This window comes from Gorilla gorilla, chromosome 2 (genome assembly GCF_029281585.2).
Source record: "Gorilla gorilla gorilla isolate KB3781 chromosome 2, NHGRI_mGorGor1-v2.1_pri, whole genome shotgun sequence".
NCBI lineage: Eukaryota > Metazoa > Chordata > Mammalia > Primates > Hominidae > Gorilla > Gorilla gorilla.
In genome coordinates this window covers 178,548,934-178,573,290 of record NC_086017.1, presented here as the reverse complement: position 1 = coordinate 178,573,290, position 24,357 = coordinate 178,548,934, and the positions used below count along the sequence as shown (strand labels likewise).

The window sequence follows — 24,357 nt, the reverse complement described above, 5'->3', positions numbered from 1 at the left end:
ATTATTTATTATCTGTAATATACTAGATATATAATTTTGGACATCATCCTGCAGTTGAATGTTAGCTAAAATAATCATATTACTTTGTCTAAATGTAGTATGAGATCCTTTAAATATTTTAGTAATAAAACTTCCTTTGGTTGAAGAATCTAAAACATAATTGCTATACGCCAGATTCTTCTCTGTAGAAGAATCATTCTGAAAATATAGTATAAAAATTGTGTGTATGGGCAAAAATGATAATTTAATACACATAAGGTAAATAAACAAGTAACTTTTAACTTTGTGAAGTGTTAGCATTTATATTTTAATAGCAAATGTTGTGATTTTATCATCTGACTTAGTTATTCTCCCATTTCACAGATAAGAAAACTGAGGCACTGAGAAGATAAATTGATTGCCATTCAATGAGTATTGACAGAGAAGGATTAGCTCTCATGTCTATTGGGTCACAGCCTTATTAGTTTGATACTTATTAGAAAGTGTATTTCCTGTTCAAAAACATTGATTGGGATTCTACTGTGGGCAAGAGGCTGGGACAGATGTAAAGCAATAGGTTCCTTATTGATAAGATGGTTACCACCTATTGATAAAATGGAATAGTACAAGATTTGTGCAAGAAATTCACTAAGGCGGCCGGGCGCGGTGGCTCACGTCTGTAGTCCCAGCACTTTAGGAGGCCGAGGCGGGCAGATCACAAGGTCAGGAGATCGAGACCATCCTGGCTCACACCGTTAAACCCCGTCTCTACTAAAAAAAAAAAAAAACAATTAGCCAGGTGTGGTGGCAGGCGCCTGTAGTCCCAGCTACTCGGGAGGCTGAGACAGGAAAATGGCGTGAACCTGGGAGGCGGAGCTTGCAGTGAGCCCAGATCATGCCACTGCACTCCAGCCCGGGCGACAGAGTGAGACTCCGTCTCAAAAAAAAAAAAAAAAAAAAAAAAAGAAATTCGCTAAGACTACACAGCAATGTACAGTAAGTACTAAAAAATGGTATAATCAGTAAGCATTAGAAGGTTCACAAAAAGGGAGAGTGCACAGGAAATGAATTGTAAACAAAGGCTTCATGAAAGAAGGACTTGAGTTGGGTTTTAAAAGAGTTGAAGAATAAATCCTATATGCAATGAAGAATTGTTGAATATGTCCAAGTAAGACAATGAAATGATTGTCAGTGTTTTAGAAAGATATATGTAGTAGTCAGAATTGTTCACCCTGGATAACTTGTCTGAAAAATTTCCCTCTTCCTCATTTATCCCCCACCCCTGCCAACGGTTCCTATTTTTCTATAAAACTTCTATTTGTCCTTAAAATTAAGTTTGGGTTTTAGAAAGCCTTTCTGATCTCTCCATGCAATATCATACAAGCATCTTCCCTTCTCCCCATTGGGAAAGTTCTAGTACCTTGTGTTTATTTCTGCATAGCAGTTATATTAAAATGAATTGTTTATCTTCCCCTCTGACCCATAAGCTACTTGAGGTGAAGAGCTAGGCATGTTTCCTCTCTGTGACTGCAGCAAAAAGCATGTATATAAAAAATAGTAGCTATTCAATGAGCATTTGTTGCTTTAAACTGAGTAGTGGTAATATCCTGGATTTGTTAAAGAGGGAAAGACTAAAGCCTAAAAGATCAGTTAAAAAACCACTGCAACAACTCGGACATTAAGTAAAGAGTGTTTAAAGGGAGCAGCCTCACTGGGAATAGTAAGGAACTGGTGAAATTATTGAAATGTGTGACTAACTAGATATGGGTTAAGAAGAAATAGGTTGTTTGGGGGTTCCAGGCTCAACTTACTAGAAAATAAGAGGGCTGTGAATTCTTGCTCTTTTGTAGTAGTCCTTACCTGGGCACCATGGACTTCTAGAGAGGTCTAGGATATACTTCCAAGGGTCCCTGAAGCCCTGAAATTATTTGCAAGTTTATGCATGTAAGGTTATGCATGTATTTTCCTTGGGAGAGGCTTTAGAGTTCTCACTGAATTTTTGGAAGTCTCGGCCTTTAAACTTGTTAAGCACTACAGTTCTATTCAAAAGTATAGTATTATCTTAATAATAGCCATAGTCTTTGTGAGAGATATCATTCTTTAAAAATATTGACTGATGTGGCACCTCACAGTATCTTTTGTCAATTGTTGAAACCAGATTACTGAAAATAATATTGAAGACCCAGAGCCCTGCCACTTTCTTACTATATAACTTTAAGCATATTACTTTTCTAAGATTTTTCTTATACTGTTAAATGCAGTAATGATAATGCATGCCTCTTAGTGTTGTGAGGATTCCATGAGATAATGTGTATACAATTTTTAGTGCTCAATATTAGCTAAATATTATTTGTATTATTACTCATTTAATTCTAACAGTGGCCATATATTATAATGCCAACATTGTAATAGGTGGCCCCCCGTCATATCTCATTAAATTCCTCAATCAATTTGATGAAGGTCTAGTTTTATGATAAGGTTACAGATGAGATGGAGACAGGTAAATACCTTGCCTGTGGTCACACAGCTAATTAATGGCTGAGCCAATACTAGAAGAGGTCAGCCAGATGTCTGAAAACAGGTGACTGTAGGGCAAGCAAGAGAGGGAGCACAGAACCGAACAAGCAGTCAGTGATAGCGTGAGCAGTAGGGTGAGAGATCTGGAGTAGTCGTACCAAGGAGACTTTTCAAAAGATGTAACACTTACCACAGGACATAAATGATCATCTTTTTGCCGGCTAGAAATTAATTCTAGGCTTGGCCAGCCTTGGATCTATAAGTGGGTGAATGTAAATTGTGTGTGGGTGGCAGGAAGGCAAGGAAAATGAGATTGGATATGAGAATAGATACGTTGTGACCAGCTGCAGTAGTGATTACAAAATGTTCGCTTACTTTGACCTATTGGACATGGATAAAAATGAGAATACTAGGCATACATTAAACATTATCCAGATGTTTCATATGTGAAAGTATTTTAAATTCAGCCTGTGACATTAATAGACTATTTTAATTATTTTACACACACACACACACACACACACACACACACACACACACACACACAGGTAATTGATTGGAAAGTGACCAGAATTTACTGTGTACTCACATAACCATCTAGGGCCACCATTGTCAAAGACTGTGTTGTATTTTTCTCCTCATGAGCAACCTTAAGATTTGGTTTGGTTGGTTCCAGCTCTGAACAGTACAAGTGATATGGTTTGGATTTATGTCCCCACCCAAATCTCATGTCAAATTGCAATCCCCAGTGTTGGAGATAGGGCCTGGTGGAAAGTGATGGGATCATGGGGGCAAATTTCCCCCTTCAGTGCTGTGCTCATCGTAGAGTTCTCACGAGATTTGGCTGTTCAAAAGCGTGTAGCCTCTGCCCCCTATTTCTCTTCCTCCTATTCCAGCCATGTAAGATGTGCCCATTCCTCTTTGCCTTCAGCCATGATTGTAAGTTTCCTGATACCTCCCGGTAACCAACAAATGCCAGCATCATGCTCCCTGTACAGCCTTTGGAACTGTGAACCAATTAAACTTCTTTTCTTTATAAATTACCCAGTCTCAGGTATTTCTTTTTTCTTTTCTTTTTTTTTTTTTTTTTTTGAGACTCGTATTTCTTTATAGCAGTGTGAGAATAGCCTAATACACCATGAATGATTCAAGCCCACTGTACCAAAGCTGGGATTTCAGATGATAACACAAACCCAGAGGGAAATTGATCCAAGACTTTTTTTCATTAAACAAGAACTCTGGGGATAAGGGGAAAGGAAGGGCCAATACCATTCCCCAACAGGGCCTGGAGGACAGAAGTAGGTCATTCTTAAAACAAAAATTGGGATTGTTTTTCATTTTTCTGCAGCTTTTCCCTATGTGAGATCTGTTTCAGCACAATGGTTACATTTGGGAGTGAATTACTCTCTTTTAAACAAATAGATATTATTTGTATATGCTAAAAATTCCATTCATGATTTAGTTGCTAATTGTTTATCTAGCATTTTGCTGTTCATTCTTTTACCTTTGCCTGCTGTTCTTTTGACAATTTTAGAGGAGGATTAAGGAAAAGGGAAAATGAACCACAACTGGGAGAAATATGAAGACTCATAAACTTTGGAAGAGGGACATTATATATATTGACCAATATGGTGGTGTTGAATTACATTTTGATTAGAAAGTAGTGGCAGTTAGCACATTAGCTTTGACTTCAAATAGACCTGAGTTTAAATCATACCTCTGGAACCTACCTTAACCTTGAGCCTGAAAATTAACCTCCTCCGGCTTCTATTTTCTTATACGTTAATAGAAATAATAATGCCGACTTCCTTAGATTTTTGTAAAGATTAAAAACTATAATTTATCTTAAGTACCTAACACATGGCAGTGCTTCTTCACACCTGGCTATTCATGGCTCCAATAATTATGGATAATTAGGAATTGGCTGTAGATTATACATTCATTAGATGGCTGAATGTGTTTCTATTGCTGTAGGTTTCATTGGACTATATTATGAGCAGGACTGTTACTTAAATGACTCTCCAGTGATAATTAGGCATTATTAGAAGTTGTAATAAGTCTTGTAGTATTTTTGTCATTATCCTAAAATTATTGGACTATTATAGCCCATTTATAGGTAGATTAGAACATATATTCTCCACCCTTTAAAAGCCCATACTCCATTCAGTTTAAAGACTGTAGTAATAAAAACAGGAAAAAAGCCAACCTCCCAAACCATCATGCTGCATACTATCTTTCTTAGTAGGAAGTTACAAGGAAGAAGGTGAAAGCAGTTGGCATAGAATGAGCTATTTTCTTTATCAGCTGATTTTAATGTGCATGTTGTGTCCATTCCCAGGTAGATAGGGTTCTGAATGAGTTACCATCTTCCAAAAAAGATATTATTTTACCAAGAAATAATTTAGTCCCAGTAGAGTTCTGCCACTGCATGTTCATTGCTTTGGAGAATTATAATTAAGAAGCTCATTCAGTATTTCCAATTAAAACAATGATCTAATTAGACTGATTGCCCCACCTAATTTCTAGCTCCAGATGTGGGCCTACCTGCTGAATGAACAAGGATCCTTGAGCACTAGCATATGCATTCTAACTGGGGAGCAGAGGGGTCAATGCCCAGAGTGCATAGACAAAGCCCCTCAGTGGGAATTGCCTGGAATTTTGCTGATGTAGGAAATATATATAGCTCCCTGTTTAAGATTATTACATGTGGCTTTTCTTTCATAAGCCAAGTTTCTGATCTGTATTTAAAATGCAAATTAATGCTTTAAGCATCTATGAAGTCAATAAGTACTAGCTTCCCCCCACCCCCACTTTTATTTAAATGGGAAAGTGAGGTTCAGTGATTGCTTTTGACTTGGAATCAAGGAAGATCAGTGGCTGAAAAAATCTTTTGGGATTATCTGGTTAAGTTCCCTTTTCACAGGTGAGGCAAATTAAGGCACAGACAGGTGAGCCAGACACTAGTCTCCTAACTTACGGCTCGGTGTTGGAAGCACTGGCTACCTCCTTCCCCCCCCCACCCAACTCCTGTAATTTTTGTCTTTTATTTCCTTTGAAAGAAATCTGGTTCCCCTTCCTTTATCCTTTTATAGGGCCTATTCAGAAGATATTAGGCCTGTCCATACACTAAAGAACATCTCATTGACTGTGACAATGGGCGAGATGAATGATGGGTTATAAATACTTCTCTCTTCCTTAATAGCTAACAATCTTCTCCAAGGACTGTGGACTCCTGTTCCCTGCTCATCATGTCATGGGCATCTGCCAGGAACCATCTTTGATGGTGTAAAAATCTTGAATACATAAGAGGGAAATTTTAGACTTGTTAGAAAGAAGCCAAGCAATTGAGACCTTAGATAGAACTTAGAATTCTCACCGAGTTTTGTTGGGTAATTGTTACTTCAAAAAAAAAATGCAATTTCTGTTCCCTCTTTCCTCCAACCATTTATCTGGGAAGCAAGTTATTGGCAACACAGAGCTGATTGTTGGAGCCGGGAAAAATGGTGTGAAATGTGAGAAAATGTAATTGAGATAATAAAAACAAAAGATTTTACAATATATTATCCTCCAAGTCATCCATTAAAAAATTGATAGCAGAAAATGTGCAGTGTTTCAAGACTTTTCTTTTTCTTTTTTTTTTAATAACAGATTTAAAGTAGAACAAAAAGTAGACTTCAAAGACGTTTTGTATTCTTTGAACATAACCGAGATATTTAGTGGTGGCTGCGACCTTTCTGGAATAACAGGTAGTATGATAAATAATTCTTATATTATGATGTTAATTTGTTTTGTTAGGACTACATTAACTAGCTGAGCTTAAAACTGAAAGAGCATTCAGCTCTGATAAATATGCGCACAGTGAATAAATGTCATAGTCATGTTGAGCTGTCTGTAAACAAGCACTTTATGTTTAAGTAGTTTTTCTTAATGAAAGTCAAAAAGCATTTTAGAATGTTAGATAAGCACTCTGGCTATACTTCTAATAAAACTACATAAGTAAAAGTATTATATGGGTTTTAATTTCTGCCCTGTTTGGATCTCCTCATCTGAATAATGGGAATTACAACTTTGAGTCTCTCATCTAAGCAGAGCTAATATAACTCTTATAAACCAATTTGCAAATGTTAATTCACTAATATGAGAACACATGAAATAGTCATCCATAAGCTGCTGGATGATGAACACAATCAAGAAATTGTAACGCTACAGCTTGCAGATTTAGCAACAGAGTCTTTTGGGCTGACAACATATCTGAGAAGGTGGAGCTCTTATGCTAACTCGCATCGGGGGAATCCTGCATGGTTAACACGTTCACTTGTACAACAAAGCCAAGATAGTCTTTGAATTCTTCGAGTCTCAGTGGTACTCACTAGTTCAAAAATAACTAGCTAAAAAAATGGATGAAGAGAGCCAATTTGTCCCAAGTTACTTACCCTCTTTTAAATTCAGTCTTCTGTTCTATAAAAATGGGCCTAAGCTTGTCTGTCTGATGGGGTTGTAAATCATAACATGAAATAGTGCAGAAATGTTTTATGTATTTATTTCTATATAGCTATCTGGGCTTTGGAAACGTGTTGTTAATTTAGTCATCACCCATCAATTTATGTGGGCAAATGAACAGAATGAAAAACTTTCCTGATGGAGGAGGTGAATGAGGTCACAAATATCAAAATGTTCATTATCACCTTCACACATGGTGTAGCTACTCGTTCTCACACTGACAGATAGATGTGACTTCTCTGACAATTTTGTCAGCACTAGGTATGAGATGGTCAACATTAAATACTGCAACAGGATGCTCTGTAAGTGTGCCCTGAGACACAACCACCTCTTCAACCTTCAATAATCCAAACTATTTTTCATGCACTTCCTTTTCTTAAACTTCTTACTGGCCATAGGGATATCACTTAATATGCCTCAGACACTTCAAACAGCCACTTGTTCTGCAAATTCCCAGTAATTTGTGACTTCTAAAAAATCTCCTGTTACAGGCAGATTTTTAAAGAAAGTACTTCCAAAATGTTTCATAAAAGACTTTATTCAAGAAAATAACCCAGTGCAGAAAAGAATAAATGTCCAGCATTTTCTGTTCTTTCCCTCTTGAGTTACCTATTTGAGCTGTTTTAACCATTTTGGTTCTGTCTTATTGCCTAGAATAGAATAGTCATAGCCAATGCTGATACCCCTGCTGGTAGCTAGGAGCACAGTAAATTCTCTGCTATCTCTACTTATCATTTGTACAATAAACATTCACTAAAGGCTACTATGAAGCAGCCCAACACTAGTCTTATGGGACATCTGTGTGAAAGGGACACTACCTTATATTTATATAGTTCACAAGTTTTGAATGAAATGTTTTTATGGAGTTATTTTGGAAACTGTTAGAAAAATATTTGACTTCTCACTCAGTTACTACTCCTTGTGTAACCTGTAGTAAAATATTTAACCTTTCTGAGTGTAAGCATTCTAATCTTTTAAGTGAGATAATATAGTGACTGGGGAAATAAATAAAAGAATGTATGTAAATCATCTAGTTTAACATTTGGCACATAGTTAAATATAAAACAGCAAGTGGGAAAAGTATCACATTAATATTACTTGCACATCTAGCAAATGTATTGTTTTCTTGTTCTCAATTTAATAACAATGTACTTAGAATTTTCATTTAAAAATTAAGAGAAATAATGATTATGAAGGTATAATGAACGAGTTTGTAGAGTCCACATTCTTACTTCTAACCTATCATATTTCAGGGCCTGTTCTTTTCCTAAGACTGGGCTTTGTCTGCAGTGAGATGGAACAAAGGAGACTAAGTGGATTAGTCTAATAGCCAGGGAGTCATTTGGGCTGGTGCCATTGCTAAACTGGGTGAAATTCTTCACTCCTTCCTAACCTGCTTTTTGGTCTTTCCTCTTGGTGTGGGCCACTAGGTCATTCCCTCTGTGTTTATTTGTCTTATTCCAGGCAATCCTGGGAGAAGAAGGACCTTGAGAGAACATTCTCTTGCATTTCAGTTAATTCACACTAGTAGTGTGGATGCCCATCTCTCTCCACTTTACAGGCTTCTATCACTAGACATACTCAGATGCATTGACCTATTTATTATTGACTTATATATTACAAATATTTATTGCAAGCCAATTATGAGCCAGGCAGTTTTCTAGAGCATGCTTCCTTTGTCCTCTGAGGAACATTGTCAGATCTATCTTGTCTTGCAAGGCCAGCTTGACATGGCTTCTGGGCTCCGAGTTTCACTTCTTCCTTCTTGAGGAGACTATACTTGCAAGTCACTCTACCAGAAACGCTTCACATATACATCAGTTCCACCAACGAGAGAAAAAGGAGCATTCACTCTCAGCTCGTATCCACACCAGAACAAAACGTTGTAAAGCACAATCTTATGCTGAAAATTTTAACAGGTTTTAAAGTGTATCTCTGAAGTGATTTTGTAACAGGTGACACAGAAGTTCCTTAGAATTTCATAGCTTCCCCAGATTTGAAGGCAAGTACATTTTATTTTAAACTAAGATCAAAACTAAATACAGAATATAAAAGGCACTTTGGCTTTGAGGTTAAATATACAGGGTGGGATTAATTCAGATCTGGAAAGCCTCTTTCATTCTGTCTATAGCCAATGGCTAAGGGAGGAGAAGCTCTCTGTCCCTTCAAATATTTCAGTTAGTTGGATACCTGATTTGAGGCTTACATCATTTACCTTTTATATCACAGAAAAACTTGATCTCTCTCTGTATATATGTCATCCTGGAAGAGCTAAACCTATAAATCACCTTTATCTGTAGCAAATTGACTAAATAGGAAAAAGTTCATTTATTTGTTTCCTTGTCTTTTTCATTTGAAAATCTAATGATGCTGGGCGTGGTGGCTCACACCTGTAATCCCAGAACTTTGGGAGGCCAAGGCAGGTGGATCACCTGAGGTCAGGAGTTCGGGACCAGCCTGGCCAACATGCTGAAACCCCATCTCTACTAAAAATACAAAAATTAGCCAGGTGTGGTGGCCGGAGCCTATAATCCCAACTACTTGGGAGGCTGAGATGGTAGAATCGTTTGAATCTGGGAGGCAGAGGTTGCAGTGAGCTGAGATCGTGCCACTGTGCTTCAGCCTGGGTGACAGAGCAAGACTCCATCTCAAATAAAATAAAATAAAATAAAATAAAATAAATGTAATTAATTGGGATCTAATAGGTAACGGCTTTTGATTTTAACTCTTAAATACACTTTTGTGTATTTTTTTTTTAACCAGATTCATCTGAAGTGTATATTTCCCAAGTGATGCAAAAAGTTTTCTTTGAGATAAATGAAGATGGCAGTGAAGCTGCAACATCAACTGGTAGGATGAATGATTTCTGGCCAAGCTAGAAGGAAAGATGGGGAGAGGATGAACATTACGGTGCTGACCCTTTTGAAGTATTGTAATCTTCTTTTTCTCTTCTGCTGTCTAATACACTTCAGGAGGAAAAAAAGGAAATGGTTGTATACGCTGTTCATATTTATCTTCAGTCACAGCATGATACAAAAAGGAAGGGAAGGGGTTTGATTAGGAGTTGAGACCTATCTCCTGATATTTGCTTACTTGTGAATTGGATTACCTGTGAATTAGCAGATAGGACTTGTGGATAAAACTTTATGGCTCAAATATAAAATCATTATTTTTTAGGAATGCTCACCCTTACATAATTGTATTTTATTTCATTCTTTCACTACACCAAGTTAGTCACCACTTTGCTAATTTGATTCTTGTTATTATCTCTGTGGCAGTGGCTCTCAAACTTAATCTGCACATAAAAATCACCTGGGAAGCTTTAAAAACTCCTATGCCCAGTCAACCGGGCGCGGTGGCTCACGCCTGTAATCCCAGCACTTTGGGAGGCCGAGGCGGGCGGATCACGAGGTCAGGAGATTGAGACCATCCTGGATAACACGGTGAAACCCCGTCTCTACTAAAAATACAAAAAATTAGCCGGGTGTGGTGGCGGATGCCTATAGTTCCAGCTACTCGGGAGGCTGAGACAGGAGAATGGCGTGAACCCAGGAGGCAGAGCTTGTAGTGAGCCTAGATCGCGCAACTGCACTCCAGCCTGGGCAACAGAGCGAGACTCCATCTCAAAACAAAGCAAAACAAAACAAAACAAAACTCCTATGCCCAGTCCGCACCCCAAAATAATTAAATCAGTATTTCTGGAAGTGAAATCCAGACTCCAAAATTTTCATAGGTTTTCCTAAGTGATACCAATGTGCATCGAAGAACCAGCGCTCCATAGTGCTTTGCAGCTTGCCTTTTTTATTACAAGTGTAGTGCATAGACCAACAACAGCACCACTTGGGAACTCATTAGAAATGCAAAATCTCAGATCCAAACCCTAGACCGACTGAATCAGAATCTGTATTTTGCAAGATCACTAGGAAATTTGTATGTACATTCTAGTTGGAGAACCACTCTTCTAGGCCATATTTCCTTGAACAAATGACATTTTAAATAGCATCTGTGCTGCATATAAATAATGCTTGAAAAATAATTAGAAAAAAGCCCTAAAATAATTATAAATGGACAAGCAACTTTAATGAATTCCTTGTAAGTCTATTTTAATTCCCCATACTATTTGGATTTTAATCAATATTTAAAAGCTATTTATCATTTCAATGTCTTACTGATAAATATATAAAAATTGATATTCATTTATTAATTTCTTGATTAATTTGCAATGCTGCATTGGGCCAATGGATTTTGACATCTGGATGAAACACACTGGACTCCCTTACAATTTTGTCATCTCCTGAAGGATTTTGCATTGCTGTGCTCAAGGAACTTGGATTGTAGGGGATGAACTATATTAATCTTTGAAGAAGTCAAAAGGTTATATTTGGATGAAATTGCTGGATCATGTAGACAAATTTTCCAGCTGCTTTCAAACGGTACTGAGAGAGTCCTTATAGATTATTGTTTGATCTCATTATATTGGTGAAGAAACAGGCCCAGCAATGTAAAGTGGCTTACCTGAGGCCATATTATTGATTGACAGCAGAATTTGAACACAACTCATGTTCCCTGACTTTAAGTTCAGAGCTCTTTATGTTATTGCCCACTGTCTCTCATTTTAAGTATAAAATTTTCTAGGATTCTGTAACAATCATTAAGAGAAGGTAGATGAATCAAAGTAAAACTCCTCAGAATAGTCAGCCTGGGTATTTTGACTTTCAGAAATCCACTCAGGGACTGCTCAAAAGCAAAAAAAGTCCAAGTATTCACTGTAAATGGGAATGGGAGTAAAACTGATCTTGCTTTTGGATTTATCATAATAATTCAGACATGAGCCTATATTCACTGGTTATTTAGGTATACCCTTGATATTCTGGATAGGAGAGTGCCAATCATGTTATCATACTAAGATTATATTTGACTGTTTTATAATTCTAATGATACATAGTGATTTTATTTTTCCTGGGGTCTGAAAATAACAGTACAAAATAATTCAATTATTGGGAAATACAGTATCTGAATTAAGCATAAAACATTTAATCTAGATAGGAAAAATATCTAATTTTTTATATTTTCCCATTCTAAATATTGACAAATACTGTAATGGAGCAACATAATATAAATAATCATAGAAAGTAATTTTTAAGGCAGTAAATTTCTGCTTCAAATCTCATAATAAAAATCTCACACACATTCACTGCACAAATCCTAAAAGCTCTGAGCTCACAGAATAATTTTGAAAGAGTAAGTAAAAAAAAAATCAATTTGAGCTGAGATGTGATTACCACAAACCCGAAGTGCAAACATACCTAAATAGGAATTACAAACATTGTAGAAATAAATCATATAATGCAAATAAAAAGTGAACAGAAAATTACTGTTTAAAAGATAAATTTTTTCAACTGCTTTCACTAAATTGAATCTGGTATCTGGCTTGCTTCTTCATTGAGCATAAATATAAAGTTAGAATTATTCTGTGAGTGACCTAATATTTATTCTTCAGTACTTTGGTTTTTAAATTTATTGCAAATTCCTCTGTATTTAGAAAATGGTTATTTTTCCACATGTTAACTCCTTACACAAAATGACTTTTCCTATCTACAAAATGTATTATGAATATACTTTCTTTACTGATCTTTTAATGCAAGTATCTAAATAACTGTTGTCTCTATTTTATAGGCATACACATCCCTGTGATCATGAGTCTGGCTCAAAGCCAATTTATAGCAAATCATCCATTTCTGTTTATTATGAAGCATAACCCAACAGGTACCTTTTTTGAGAATTATTTGGGGGAACTGATTATGTTAAGCAGAACTAGTTCCAGTTTCTAATTGCAATGTACATATCTGAAGTCATTTGTTCTTTCAATGGATATTTGTTAAGTGCATTTTATATACCAGGTATTGTATTTTAAGAGATGACAGAGGCCTAAAATAGGGCAGTGGGAATAATAGCTGCCATCATGGCTACTATATGTGGTAGCCATTTCATATAACCATCACTAAAGCTAAAACCACTCCAGAAGATTAGATATTTGACTAGTAAAGAACAAAAGCTCAGAGAAAGATTGTATGGTTTGTCTCAGGTTACATAGCTAGAAAGTGTCAGAGTGGGAATAAAGGTCAACTGTCTTGTGTATGATGCCACACTGGGGATGGAAATTGAGAGGTGTGGAGTTGTGAAAGAATTCAGAGGTAGATACCGTTTTGGTAAGTGACTAATGTAGGTTCTGAGGGATAGGAAGGAGTCAAAGGTAATTTCAAATCTTCAACTTGGGCAACTGGTGAAAGATGATGCAGTTAGGTAAAGGAAGTGTAGAAGTAGTGGATTGGATTAGCACTGGGCACAGTGTCAACACAGGGAAATTCAGATTGTCTGGATGGATGCTTCAGCACTTTCTCTTGTGAGTAAGAGAAGCCAGAAATGTGAATACAGTGGGAAAATTGTCAAGTTTATGTTTAGGATCCTTCAGCAGTCATAATGCTCATGTGAGAGTTACAAACCACAGGATAGTAGAAATTATATTTTACTCATCTCTGTATTCAGGCCAATATTTGGCAAAATGCCTTGCACATAATATCAGTTTCCCTATAGACAGAGGGTGTGAAATTGGGTTGGGCTCAATTTCCAGCTGAATTCACTAACAGTTGTGAAACAAGTTGCTTGTCCTTTCTAAGCCACATTTTCCCTATATCTTATTTGAACATAATAGTAGTACTCATCTCACAGAGTTAAATAAAAGAATTTTTGAAGCCTGTAACACTGTGCCTGGCACATACTAAGTGTTCATTATGAATAAATTAATAAATGTGAATGAGGGAGTGAATAAAAGAAGAAAGGCAAGTGAAAAAGTTTAAAGTCATTTACAGGGAGAAGAGACATAGTTAATTGCAGAATCTGAATCTATTAGATGAACTAGCGATACCGATATTGGCCCAGTAAGGGATACTTCACTCTTTTTTTGGCTCCATGAAACTAATGCTGAGCGACCCTTCTGAAAGTCATATCTTAAAAACAATGAAACAGTTTTAGAATTGATGAGACTGCATTAACACAACTTCAATTCTAGTAATGGCTGTGTCAGTGTTCAAATGTATTCTAAGTATGTCATTTGATCTATGTGTCTGTCTAACCTTTAGATAATTCTAATTTTTTACAATTAATATATAATTATGTAGTATGGAGACAGAAAGTAAAAAAGCTACATTGGGCATCAATGCACAAGTAAATAATAGCATTTAGAATAAATATGTTTTACTCTATTTTCCAGGTTGATGACTTGTTATATGCAAAGGCCAAGTAACAGCTATCAGTAAAACAGCAGCAAAAATTCAAAACCCAAAATAACCCACTTATCTGTTTATTTGTGATAATGCTTAACTAGCAGGTTTTAATGACAGTTTGAACTGTTTTATGTTCTTTATTGTAGTGAGACTTTCTAAACTAGGGTTACTCCTTTAAAGTATTGTTTAAAATAAATGGCCACTCATTTATCAGGGACTGTCCATTGTTGCCATATAAAATGTAGAAAGGGCCGTTATCTTAAGACAATACATATTTAGTGATTTATCAATTTTTCTCTCACAAATGAACTCAAGAAATCATTGAGATTAATGAAGATAGTGATTTAGCATCACCATAGTGAACTATTAAATGGCTTCATGGTATACATAAAGTGTATTCTGTTGATGATTTCTGCAGTATGAGGATGAATGATTTTAGGTTTAGTACAACCAATTTTTACATAGCCTGGAAATTTTCTTTGATCCAAACAGTCCTTTTGTGTAAAATCTAGCCATTATTTGGATTTTCCTATCAGATGAATTTTATATTGCAGTATATTCCTCTAAAGCCCTTACTAAGCTAAACTTCTAGGACAATAAAACACCTTTTTAAGGTTGGGGATGTAGGCCAACTTTATAGGCTTTGAGAAGAAAATTGTGAAAGATACTCATGAAAGGTACCATTCCTGAAAAAATAGTGAATTATGATTTTGAAATGGACAGGACTCCAGACATAATGAAAGTTATTGTGTTTAGAACTCTTTTGGGTTGTGTGTTGAGGGGAGAAGCAGATTGCAGAATATCCATTAAGAATTTTTTTCTCGCCATTAGCTTGGTAATGCTATTGTATTGTAATATTAGGAGGTAAAAGTTGCTTCCATCTGATGAAGATGTTGTATAAATATATTGATTAAATATGGGGGTACCTATTTAGGAAGGAAGCATGCAGATAAAAAAATAATCATTTTTGCTTCAGTCTGCCTCTAAATTCTTCACTATTATGTCAAGGGAGATTTTATTAATCTGCCCAATTTATTAGTGAGTAGATTGATGATGGCATGAAGATTCAGTTCAAAATGTGATTCTTCCTGGAGAAAGAGACAGATTGAAAAGGCTGGGACTAATGGGTTTTATGTAACATTCTACCCTTCTAGGTATTTAAAATTTTAAGATATTGTCCTCAATTATAAGTTAGTGTTTATAGAAGTTACTTTAAAATTTTTCCAGACAAACTATTCTGATGAACATTTTAATGCCATAGCATTATGGCATTAGTATTATGAAGATATAGGAGTCGCTGCTTATTCCTGTTGTGACTAAATGTAATATCTATTCTAGGAGATGTATTTATGTATCTTTATCTATCTGAAATATTGGGGTATTTGTTTTCTTTTTTCCAGAATTATTTTAATATTTTGAAACAAAACATTGTTGACTATAATTATTCATAATAAAAAGTAAAATCTGGGCCAGGCGCAGTGGCTCACGCCTGTAATCCCAGCACTTTGGGAGGCTGAGGTGGGCGGATCACGAGGTCAGGAGATCGAGACCCTCCCAGCTAATACGGTGAAACCCTGTCTCTACTAAAAATACAAAAAATTAGCCAGGCGTGGTGGCGGGCACCTATAGTTCCAGCTACTCGGGAGGCTGAGGCAGGAGAATGTCGTGAACCCGGGAGGCGGAGCTTGCAATGAGCGGAGATCCCGCCACTGCACTCCAGCCTGGGTGACAGAGCGAGACTCCGTCTCAGAAAACAAAACAAAACAAAACAAAAAAATAAAATAAAATCTGCTGGAGTTTATGTCTATTTCCATGTTATTTGTTCTTCAAAGAGTGTGTCTTTGGACTGAATAGTAGAGTTAATAAAAAAGGGTCGTCCCACTATTATTTCAAATACATTTAAATATCATTTTATTAGCTTTAAAATTATGCAAAATTTGTCACCTTTGAAATTAACCTTTATGACATCCGAGCATAAGGAACTTAAGGCAACATTTGACATTGATTGATTTAGGCCACTTCTCTTAACCCAGTTTAAAAGAAAGGTGAATAGATTTTGGTACATCATTCTTTCTGTTTTGTCCTTTAGTTCTTAGTTCCTTTTCACTTGCAAACACAGAATGGTTGAAAACAGGTATTTGCATTTATACTGTATACTATATCACTTTGGTCAGTATTTGAAAATACTAGAGATATAAAAATATTTTCATTGGAGGTAAAGTAAGCTTTGATTCAGAGCTGAAAAAGGAGAACTGGGAAGTTGCACTTTTAGCCCTGAAGACTTACATTACATGCATAAAATGATGATTGCTAATGCCTTAAATTTAAAACTCTACCACGCTCATCACCGTTTTATTATGCTATGTTCTCCGGACTGGGTCTCTGTATTTAGAAGAACACCTCTCTGTCACTTTATTTTTGTTTCCCTCTATGAAAAACAAGATTAATGCTTTTTCCATGACAAGCTGTAGTGGGTGTTAATTTACCTCATAAATTACCAGAAAATGATTAATAATGATATAATTATGAATTTGAGACAAAGGAGAAGGCTTTGCTATTAGACACTGCCTATTTATCTTACAGAGAAAAAAGACCCAATGACATGTTAAATATTAAGAAAAACTAATTATTGTCAGTTGTTTTCTCCTGAAATTCCTAAAGTATTTTTTTGTTTTTTTTTTTCCCTAGAATCAATTTTGTTTATGGGAAGAGTGACAAATCCTGACACCCAGGAGATAAAAGGAAGAGATTTAGATTCACTGTGAATGAAAAGCACAGCCTCAGAATAAAAGATGATTTCTCAAAAATAGCTGATTGGCAAAATATCATCATCTTAACAATATTTGCTCTATATCTTATGTCTTTTCTGTTTTAAACTGTGCCTGTAGTAATAGATATCTGTCTTGATGAATAAGTAAAATTAGGTATGCATTTGTTTCTGTTCCTTCTGTATGTTTTAGAAAATCTATATGCATCTAAAACCTTGAGCGTACGTAAAATATTACCATTCATATGTTAGAATAATCCTGTCTATAATCTTAAATATCAAATTCTTGCCTTAGATATCAAATTTATTATTCCCTAAAATACTAGACTATTAGATTCAGGCATAGCACCATTATCTAGCTATGGGGAAATAAGGTAAAGAGACCATGGCCATGGTACATGCCTCTCTGGGGTGTCACTCGAGACACAGAGATCCAGTATTCCTTGAAGTAGAGGAGCTTTGGGTATTTCACTAATCTTAACTTGTTATTTGACATGTTACATTTAATATTTATGTTGTTTCAGGACCTTTTGAAACATACCAGTTTTTTTTTCTACTGATTGATGGTTTTAAAATGTACACAACATAGAAATGCTGAGCACTTTTGTAAAGCATTCCTCTTTTTATAGGTGAAAGTGGCAGCATAATTAGTGTGACTCAGGAAGCTGAACTTCCACAATTTTACAATACTGAGCCAAGGAAGTGTTAGAGTCAAGATTGTGCACTATAAAGATTAAATGCAGATCCCTTCCCTTGAATACTCTGAAACATCACATCTAAATATCAAAAGCTAAAACTACATTCCAATATTACTTCATATAGCATGTTTCACAGTTTTTCCATTTTCAAGCTAATGATGTAAAATTCCTTTTTGTTTGTTTGTCTTGGCAATTTTGGCAGAGAGCTTAATGATAATGGCTGCACCTCAATGAGCCCTAATTTTGTGTTGGGCTCACTAAAGTAAGCACTTTTTACCTTATGTTAAATGTACTAAAATTTTTATGAAACAGCATTACCTAACTTCCTGATAAAGAAACTGAGATTCAAAAATGTTATAAAATTAGTCAAAGACACATAACTGATAAATATGGTGGGTAGATTTGAACTCAGAACTACTCGAGACTGACATTGAAAAATGTTATAAAATTAGTCAAAGACACACAACTGATAAATATGGTGGGTAGATTTGAACTCAGAACTACTCAAGCTAGAAGTCTGTGACCTTAATTACTGAGTTATATTCCCTTTGCAGGGAAGGAAAAAGTAATTTTCTCTCTACTTCTCATAGCTTTGAGCTAGTATCCCTTGTAATAAAAGACAGGATAGCCAGGTGTGGTGGCTCACATCTGTAATCTCAGCACTTTGAGAGGCTTAGGTGGGAGGATCACTTGAGGCCAGGGGTTCAAGACCAGCCTGGGCAACATAGTGAGATCCGGTCTACAAAAAAATTAAAAATAATAGCCAGGTGTGGTGGCGCATGCCTGTGGTCCCAGCTACTAGAGAGGATAAGGCATGAGGATCACGTGAGTCCAGGAGGTTGAGGCTGCAGTAAACTATGATTATGCTACTGTACTGTAGTCTGGACAACAGAGTGAGTCCTCGTCTCAAAAAACAAAAGATTCACAAGAGAAAAACAGACATTTGTTAACATGTATACCACATGTACACATAGAAGATACCCAGGAAAAAATGAGTAAATCTCAAAGAAGTGGCTTAGAACTCTGGCTTACATAGCATCTTCGACAAAGAACAATACATGGTTGAAGAAATGACAAAGGAAAAGGACCTTGGATTTATAAGGGCAGTAAATTGTAGGAAGGCAAATATATGGTAGATAAAGGCTATTTTGTAAAATTTGTTGTGTAGATTCCTGTGGTGATATCTCCAGGATGATAAGGGTCTTAAGTCATCTTCAGTGATCAAATTCTGTCCTACTTGGTAGAGAGAGGAGGAGGGATAACTTTGTGAATTTGTATTCTGTTTTTAGGCAAATTGTTTAGGCAAGGCAAATAACTTTTCCTGTATCTACTTCTTCTCAGTTGCCTTTAGCTCCAAATAACCCTTATGCTAAAGTGGCATCTTTTGGGGTGGCATATTCTGCTGCCCTTCACCTTCTATTTTAATTTTCAAAGTCTAGGTATCCATCTACAGCAAAACCTACAGCAATACTCAAGACATTATGAAGCCAACTTTAGAATGAATTTTGATTGCTTAAAAATCATAACATAATTGAAAGCAATGTTCATTACTCTACTTTCAATTGGAGCATGCTTAGATATAACACAGTAAATACTAATCTATATGTTAGTAATATGCATTTGTGACATAAATTCCTCACAACATATCTGTTTTAAAAATATAAGTCTTTGTTTCAGGAAGGAGAGAATAATGAGTTAAGAGGATAGTAGTTTTATTCAGTTGTGGTCCAGATTCCTGTTTCTCTTGGGTTGGCTGAATTCTTCTGATCCTCTTTCATGCATTAAATGTCATGCTCTGGGGATTCATTCATTCATTCTACACATATTAATTGAGCTTCCACTATGTTTCAGGTAGTTTTCTAAGCACAAGGGATATATTAGTGAGCAAATCTGACAAGGTCCTTGTCTTCCTGGAGCTGACATTTTACTGGTAGCAGTAAACCAGTGAACAAATACAAAAACAAGGCAATTTAGGCCGGGCGCGGTGGCTCACGCCTGTAATCCCAGCACTTTGGGAGGCCGAGGCGGGCGGATCACGAGGTCAGGAGATCGAGACCATCCTGGCTAACACGGTGAAACCCCGTTTCTACTAAAAATACAAAAAATTAGCCGGGCGTGGTAGTGGGCGCCTGTAGTCCCAGCTACTCGGGAGGCTGAGGCAGGAGAATGGCGTGAACCCGGGAGGTGGAGCTTGCAGTGAGCCGAGATCGCGCCACTGCACTTCAGCCTGGGCGACAAAGCAAGACTCCGTCTCAAAAAAAAAAAAAAAAAAAAAAAAAAAAAACAAGGCAATTTCAAATGGTAATAACTGATGACATTAATAAAGCAGAAGAAGAAAATAAGAGGGGTTCAATAATTGAGATAACGTAATAAGATCACTACCCAAGTTTCACTTTAAGTACATATTCTTACAGTGTGTTCCTAATGTATTTGTTTTCCTTAATAAGATTTGCTAAAAGTCTGCCACAAGTTCCCGACTGAGGATCCTGAAAGCATTATACAGAAGTTGGGTAATTTATTTTTCTGATTTCATGTTCTTCTTCCATTTGGCTTAAAAATGGGAGTGTCTTCCATAAGCTCTTTGTGGAAGAATGAGTAGCCTTCTGGTGTGGATTCAAGCTAAAAAACACCATTTTCTACCATGTTCTGGAAATACATTTGCCAAACTACTTCCAAAATTAAAACATTTAATTTTTTCCTTCAATTGTAAGTAACTCAGTAGTTATTACAAGTTTGCATCATAAAGGTTACAAGTATACGGAATACATTTACAAAACATACATCTATTTATGAAAGAAAATAAGTATGAAATAATTTTCTTTGCTAAACTATATGAAATCTGTAGGATTCACAACAGTCCATAATCAATACGGGATAAAATTACTGTCAATACCCCTTGTAAAAGTCCAGTACATCATATATAGGAAATATTTGTATTCCTCATGGAGGTAAAATAATTATTAAAATAGTAGTATTTCTTTTGGAAACTTTGGGTTTTATTGACTTCACATAGCTATAATTCATGGCATATTCTAGAGGAGTTGTTACCGGACTGAACTTGGGTCTGCCTGCCTGGCACAGCAAGGCCAAACAATGACATTGGGATTTGCAAGAAGAAAAAGTGAGGCATTTATCGCAGGGTGGCAAGCAAGGAGAATCAGGCAGCTCATGCTTAAGATCTGAAATACCCAGTGGCTTAACTGTAAGAGTTTTTAAAGGCAGGGAGGCAGAGGTTACGGGCAAAGCTATAAATCAATACATGGAGGCTATACGTTGGTTTGGCATAAAAAGGTGGGACATCTCAAATCAGGTGAGTGGGGAGGGTGGCATGGCCCACAGATCACAGGTGGATTCAAATATTTTCTGATTTGTGATTGGTTTGGCTTTGTCTAAAAGTGTGGGTCAGCTGAAAAGAGAGTTGAGCTCTGGCCTGTGAGCATAATTTCCTTCAGGGCCCTCAGGAAGAAATTTAGAACAAAGAATGACAGAATTTAGTCCTCTGTTCCACCCTATCTGAGATCTATGTGCCAGCAGATGGCTTTTCCATGTGGTGAGGGGTCCAGGTCTCTGAAAAACAACTCAGGGACATATGTGAAGACTTTACCTTTAATTTCTATAGAGAAGCAAACTCTGCGGCTCTAGCTTCCTTGGCTATTGTTTTCAGCTGTTACAGCATTCTTGCTTATCAGGTTGCTCATTTACTTCTCAGGGCTAGGTTGGTGCATGGAATTTCCCTGGAAGGAACTCAAAATTTTCCTTTATTTCCATGCCTTGGGGGTGGCAGGCCTGTAGGAGGGATCCCTGCTTCATCTCAGAGTCTGCCACATCATGCAGTACAACTGAAAAGCCAAAGACTTGAGAAAAGGAATAATTTCTTTCTTTGGAGAGGCTTATAAAATCTCCTGAATTGGGTAATGATGACATGGAAACCTTCAAAGGTACAGAGAAAACATTAGGCAGGTTTCATTAAAAGTCTGTGCCTTGGACCTCTGGAAATAAGATACTTCCTCATTTTGTAGCCTTATACCATTGAAGCATACTCTATGAAGGACCAACCCCCTGAGCCATGGATTGGCCTGAGTCTGATTACAAGCATATGGTAGAAGTGTGGGCCTACTTAATTTGTTTGCTTGCAAGAGGACTTAATTTTGTGATTTCTTCCTCCCCTTATTTTCATGGTTCCTCATATGATAATCTCTAAATCTGAAGCCTAAAATTCTAAATGTCAATAATCTAGTTTCTTTCTGCTCTTGATTCCTCAAGTGACCACCCTGATGATGTAAAGGAATTAAAAGATGAGATATTTTTCACTGTCCAACATTATAATTTTTGGCTTGTCACATCAATTCTCTGGAGCTTCAATGCCCTCACCTATCAAATGAAGGATTGGTTGGACTAATTCTATTTCAAGTCTTTATTCCAAAGTTCTATCTTGGCAAACCTTGGGCTTCTCCTCAAAGACACATCTTTGAAATAATGTCTTTTGAGTTTTTATTGTCTATAAGCAGTTATTTTACAAAAAACAAAGTACATTCTTTCACTCGTGTCTTTGTGAAGAGACCACTAAACAGGCTTTGTGTGAGCAATAAAGCTGTTTATTTCACCTGGGTGCAGGTGGGCTGAGTCCAAAGAGTCAGTGAAGGGAGATAGGGGTGGGGTCATTTTATAGGATTTGGGTAGGTAAAGGAAAAGAGGGGGTTGTTCTCTGGCAGGCAGGAGTGGGGGTCACAAGGTGCTCAGTAGGGGAGCTTTTGAGCCAGGATGAGCCAGGAGAAGGAATTTCACAAGATAATGCTATCAGTTAAGGCAGGAACAGGCCATTTTCATTTCTTTTGTGGTGGAATGTCATCAGTTAAGGCAGGAACCGGCCATCTGGATGTGGAAGTGCAGGTCACAGGGGATATGATGGCTTAGCTTGGCCTCAGAGGCCTGGCATTCCTGTCTTCTTATATTAATAAGAAAAATAAAATGAAATATGGTAAAGTGTTGGGGCGGCAAAAATTTTGGGGGATGGTATGGAGAGATAATGGGCGATGTTTCTCAGGGCTGCTTCAAGCGGGATTAGGGGTGGTATGGGAACCTAGAGTGGGAGAGATTAAGCTGAAGGAAGATTTTGTGGTAAGGGGTGACATTGTGGGACTGTTAGAAGAAACATTTGTCATTTAGAATTATTGGTGATGGCCTGGATACAGTTTTGTAAGAATTGAAAAACTAAATGGAATAAGAGAAGGAGAAAAACAGGTATTAAAGGTCTAAGAATTGGGAGGACCTGGGACATGTGATTAGAGAGTGCCTAAGGAGGTTCAGCACAGTCCTACCAGCAAAGATTATTTATTTATTTCAAGAGTTAAGAGTGGCAGTTTGGGGATAGCACCAGGAGATATCAGCTGTGATGGCTTGGAGAAACAGTGTAAACCGGCAGTGTAAACAAGAGCCGGGCATGTATGAGTAGTTGAGAATGGTGAATAGGAGTATGACTAGACGTAAGATAGTAGGGATGACAAGTTTTTTGTGGCACAGTCTAAGTTGGTCTGGTGTCTGGAATGAGACTGGGGCTTAATAAAAAGGAGCGTCCATACAGGAGCTCAAATGGGCTGTACCCTGTAGCATTCCAAGGACAGGCCTGAATTACAAGAAAAGAAAGAGGTAAAAGTATTGTCCAGTCCTTTTTAAGTTGGTAGCTGGGCTTGGTGAGGTGTGTTTTTAAAAGACCATTAGTCCGTTCTACCTTTCCTGAAGACTGAGGACTGTAACGGATATAAAGGTTTCACTGAATATCAAGAGCCTGAAAAACTGCTTGGCTGATTTGACTAATAAAGGCTGGTCTACTATCGGACTGCATAGAGGTAGGAAGGCCAAACTGAGTAACTGTGTCTGACAGAAGGGAAGAAGTGACCGTGGTGGCCTTCTTAGACCCTGTGGGAAAGGCCTCTACCTATCCAGTGAAAGTGTCTACCTAGACCAAGAGGTATTTTAGTTTCCTGACTCGGGGCATGTTGAGTAAAGCTAATTTGCCAGTCCTGGGTGGGGGCAAATCCCTGAGCTTGATGTGTAGGGAAGGGAGGGGGCCTGAATAATCCTTGAGTAGTAGAATAGCAGACGGAACACTGAGAAGTTATTTCCTTGAGGATAGATTTCCATTATGGAAAGGAAATGAGAGGTTCTAAGAGGCAAGCTAGTGGCTTGTACTATAGCATAGCCTGCCTTTGCTGGTGTGTGGCGATTAGGCCTGGTGGAACTGCCGTCAGTAAACCAAGTGTGATCAGGGTGAGAAACAGGGAAGAAGGAAATGTGGGGAAATGGGGTGAATGTCAGGTGGATCAGAGAGATGCAGTCATGAGGGTCAGGTGTGGTATCAGCAATACTGTGGGAGGTCGGATTGAAGTCCAGGCCAGGAACAATAGTAATTGTGAGAGACTCAACAAAGAGTGAATACAGCTGAAGGAGCCAGGAAGCAGACAGTATATGCGTCAGGTGTGAGGAAGAAAATAGATTTTTGGAAATTATGAGAGCTGTAGAGAGTGAGATGAGCATAGTTTGTGATTTTAAGGGCCTCTAAAAGTATTAGGGCAGCAGCAGCCACTGCACAGAGACATGATGGCCAGCCTAAAAT

General features: G+C 37.2%; 1 protein-coding gene across 1 annotated transcript in view; it reads left to right on the top strand.

The window, feature by feature from the left end:
* SERPINI2 (serpin family I member 2) overlaps positions 1-17,503 on the top strand; it is a 29,824-nt gene extending 12,321 nt beyond the window's left edge. Inside the window, exons 5-8 of the mRNA XM_019024834.4 lie at positions 6,145-6,242; positions 9,760-9,846; positions 12,673-12,762; positions 16,968-17,503. Of these exons, the coding sequence (XP_018880379.3) occupies positions 6,145-6,242; positions 9,760-9,846; positions 12,673-12,762; positions 16,968-17,044 (352 nt within the window). The 3' untranslated portion in view covers positions 17,045-17,503. The remainder of the gene's footprint in view (positions 1-6,144; positions 6,243-9,759; positions 9,847-12,672; positions 12,763-16,967) is intronic.
* The last annotated feature ends 6,854 nt before the right edge of the window (positions 17,504-24,357 follow it).